Source organism: Symphalangus syndactylus, chromosome X (genome assembly GCF_028878055.3).
Source record: "Symphalangus syndactylus isolate Jambi chromosome X, NHGRI_mSymSyn1-v2.1_pri, whole genome shotgun sequence".
In the NCBI taxonomy this organism is placed as follows: Eukaryota; Metazoa; Chordata; class Mammalia; order Primates; family Hylobatidae; genus Symphalangus; species Symphalangus syndactylus.
Window position 1 is genome coordinate 107,486,234 of NC_072447.2, and position 3,698 is coordinate 107,489,931.

At 49.9% G+C, this 3,698-nt stretch overlaps 1 protein-coding gene across 3 annotated transcripts; it reads left to right on the forward strand.

Annotated features, from left to right (window-relative positions):
- The first annotated feature begins 230 nt into the window (after positions 1 to 230).
- BEX3 (brain expressed X-linked 3) lies at positions 231 to 2,003 on the forward strand. Of its 3 annotated transcripts, none has more exons than XM_055268504.2 (3): positions 231 to 542; positions 957 to 1,035; positions 1,393 to 2,003. In XM_055268504.2, the coding sequence occupies exon 3, from the start codon at positions 1,422 to 1,424 to the stop codon at positions 1,755 to 1,757; it is 336 nt and encodes a 111-aa protein (XP_055124479.1). In that variant the 5' UTR covers positions 231 to 542; positions 957 to 1,035; positions 1,393 to 1,421; the 3' UTR covers positions 1,758 to 2,003. The 3 variants fall into 3 exon arrangements, with proteins under 3 accessions (XP_055124479.1, XP_055124478.1, XP_063490857.1); XM_063634787.1 differs by having other exon boundaries at positions 474 to 542; positions 1,440 to 2,003; XM_055268503.1 differs by lacking the exon at positions 957 to 1,035 and having other exon boundaries at positions 251 to 542.
- Positions 2,004 to 3,698: the final 1,695 nt, after the last annotated feature.

Consider the following 3,698-nt stretch of genomic DNA (forward strand, 5'->3'; position numbering starts at 1 on the left):
TCTAGAAGGGTAGGACTTCAGCGGCTACGTGGGCATTGATGGCTGTGCACATGCAAGGGGTAGGAGTGGGAGTGCAGCGCAAAGCATGTTGCCAGGTAGAAGAGGAGAGAAAGCAGAAAAGGCCAAAGCCAAGGCCTGAAGTGAGAGGGGGCAGTGGTGGAGGATGATGCAGACCCTCCCTGGTAACCAGAGGAGGGCAAACTCCAACCGCAGAGCAGTGATGCCACTTGTGGGCCCTCAGATTGGAGAGGACCGAGAAGAGTGACAAGGCTGTGCGCTCTGGGGCACCTCACGGAGACAGGAGTAGGGAGGCTGTTTTTTGCGCGTGCATATGGCGGTGGCGGGCGGGGGGAAGGGGGAGATCCTGCTGCACTGGCCGCCCAAGTTGGGGGGCGAGCTCGGTGGTGACGCGCGGCCCTCACGTGACCCAGAGCTGCAGAGCGACGCAGCCTTCGGTGCAGTCGTCACTCGCGTCTGGCTACCAGCTCCCCGCTGCCCTGAGCTCGGCGGGCTGGCATCCGGCCCGGGGAAAAGCGGAGCAGGTAAGGGCCCAGGGGCCCGCGCGCCCGGGCCACGCCAGCAGCGGCTGACCGACCCTGGAGACAGGCGCAGAACACCGCAGGGGGTCCCCGCCAGCTTTCTCCACACCCCAACATGCTTGGGAACATAGGGGCCCCCAGGGATGGGGAAGCAGGGGCAGCTGGGGCTCCAGGGGCGGCAGAGCCACCAAGAGCGATGGAAAACCACCCCCGAGTCCCTGCAGCAAAACGGGGAACACCGCGGGGGGCGGGGCGGCCGAGGGTGGGGTGGGGGTGGGGGGCGGGAGACGCGAGGCGCTGGCAGCAAGGGGAGCCCGGGCCCGGGACAGGGAAAGGGCCGGGCGGCGGCGGGTCTTCGCTAGCTTTCCGCTGCAGCAGCCCCCACCCCCCACAACCCCCACCCCGGCTCGACTGCAGGTCTGCAAGGCTAAGTGTCCCCGCAGCGCACCTCGCGGCGAGAATCCGGAGGAGGAGGAGACTGCAAGGATAGGCCCAGGTCGGTGCGAGGGACGGTGGTGGGGCGGGGGTCGGAACGTGAGGAAAGCCCAGTCTGAGACCCCAACCCCCTCCACCCCATCCCCCACTCCTATACCGGTCCTCCATTTTGGTGCCTGCAAAGCTCTGGGAAAGAATCCTGGGAAACGAAAAATGGTGGGTTTGGGGGAAGGGAGGTAAGGGGAGAAAACTGGAGGGAGGGGCTCTAATTGGAGGCCCCCTAGAGGACGCACGGAACTTCTAAGGTGGGAAAAAAACGAAATAAAAAAATCCTTTGATATCAGGGCTCTGAATCCTGCCGGTCAGTGCACCAAGCATTCAGTCTCTCTCCTTGCCTTTGTCTTACTTGTGTTCAAAGAAAAACCACCAGAAAAAAAAAATCTCATCATGGCAAATATTCACCAGGAAAACGAAGAGATGGAGCAGCCTATGCAGAATGGAGAGGAAGACCGCCCTTTGGGAGGAGGTGAAGGCCACCAGCCTGCAGGAAATCGACGGGGACAGGCTCGCCGACTTGCCCCTAATTTTCGATGGGCCATACCCAATAGGCAGATCAATGATGGGATGGGTGGAGATGGAGATGATATGGAAATATTCATGGAGGAGATGAGAGAAATCAGAAGAAAACTTAGGGAGCTGCAGTTGAGGAATTGTCTGCGTATCCTTATGGGGGAGCTCTCTAATCACCATGACCATCATGATGAATTTTGCCTTATGCCTTGACTCCTGTCATTTATCATGAGATTAATACTGTGATTCCCGCTGTTTTCTTTTTCCTTGCATTTTCCTAATATGCCTTTACTGATCCGTTTGCTGTGAGCCCTATGTTATTTCCATGTGTCAAGTGGGTCTTGTGTTGCCAGCTTCTATTTGAAGATTGCCTTTGCACTCAGTCTAAGTTTCTGTCAGCAGTAGTTTCACCCATTTGCATGGAAAAATTTAAAGCTAATAAAGCAGTTTAAAAAGCAATCTATACATTTATTGTCTCATTAAAAATGTATACTTACATATAACAGATGAACTAAAAAAAATCTGAGATTAAATACACTAGAGTGTTAATTGGTGCACATTTCTGTGTGGTAACTAATCCCAGCACTTTGGGAGGCTAAGGTAGGCAGATCACGAGGTCAGGAGATCGAGACCATCCTGGCTAACACAGTGAAACCCTGGCTGTACGGAAAAAATATATATAAAAAATTAGCCGGTCGTGGTGGCACACGCCTGTAGTCCCAGCTACTCGGGAGGCTGAGGCAGGAGAATGGCTTGAACCCGGAAGGCGGAGGTTGCGGTGAGCCGAGATCACGCCACTACACTCCAGCCTGGGCGACAGAGCGAGACTCAGGCTCAAAAAAAAAAAAAAAAAGATGATATGTGACATTTTTTCCTTTTGTTACCTGGAGTTTGAGAAGCAGTGAAAATTATTTTTCAGTGAGATTAGATTATGAATGTAGTGCAGCTACATAATAATACTGGCTCAACAAATTTGAAGAGTAAACTTTAAGTATCCTTCAGTCTTAACTGGAATAATAAACCTTTCCTAAGATCACATGAGTATGAATTAATTTTAAGTTGTTGTCTATTTTTTCCCTAAATTAATACGTATTATGCTTAGTTTGTAATTAAAACTATTCCTTTAAAGAGCCTGTTTTCTGCTCTGTGAAATGGGGAACAATGCTTGTCTTACAGGGCTGCTGAGTGGAACTGATGAAATGTGGAAATGTGTTGGGCTGGCTTCTGTCCCCAACTCCCCAACATTTAACAGGACCAGAACCCCCATCAGGTACTTAGGGAGGACTGGAGGAATTATCACTCATGTTTACAAGTCCAGACAGTGAAAATAGGTGGGTTCCCCCATACCATTCTTGTTATTTGCAATCCTCCTGCTCCCCTGATTACTGCCTTCTTAATTGGCCACACTTTCGCTTCTGCTGGATCCTGTTTCTGTTGCTGTTGAGGAGGCGCTAGGGTCTTCAGGGTAACAAAGCCCCACTGATTTCTCTGGAGTCTCTGGTGAGCCAAATCCCCCTTTGACCTCTATAGAATTGTGGAGATTGTCTTTATAACTTGAGAGTTATATTTATCCTGGTGAGTACAACTCTTGTGGTTCTTGGGATTACATTGGTTCTTAGAAAAATAGCCCTTTCTCGTTTTCTTTCATAACTCCTTCAAATAACTCAGACAAGAGTGCACTGGGGCCTAGCTGAGGAAATGCCTCTGAGTGTGCCCTGAATTGCATTACTGCAAACCTCCGCAATACAAACAGGCTGAAGGCTTTATTTGTGCCCTTGTTTCTATCCTTGATACGGACTTTCTCAAAGGAGACTCTTGGCAGGCCTGCCCACCCAGTTTAACAGACTTACCCAGACATGTAAATTACATTGGGAGAACAAATTTTCTTTAAAGCGGAAACACACTCCCTTCTTGTCCATACCTGAACCATGAAACTACTTTGTAAGTTCTTAAAAACTGTATTAAGTATTTGGCATTGTTATTTCTTTGTGAGTGTATGCCCTTTTCTCCAGACAGTTTCTGGTATAGTGCCCGACACAGTAGATATTAAATTATTAATTATTTTGATTGATTAATTAATTATGATAACGTTAGAAATCCAGCTCAAAACTGTCCCTAACTCACTATCCTTAACTAAGGGGCCAAAGGCAAGTA

Bases quoted from the DNA above. Each gene is read 5' to 3' on its own strand.
- BEX3 (XM_055268503.1), top strand. From the start codon at position 332: ATGGCGGTGGCGGGCGGGGGGAAGGGGGAGATCCTGCTGCACTGGCCG. The intron at 543-1,392 runs GTAAGGGCCCAG...TTGTGTTCAAAG, and splicing joins CCCGGGGAAAAGCGGAGCAG to AAAAACCACCAGAAAAAAAA.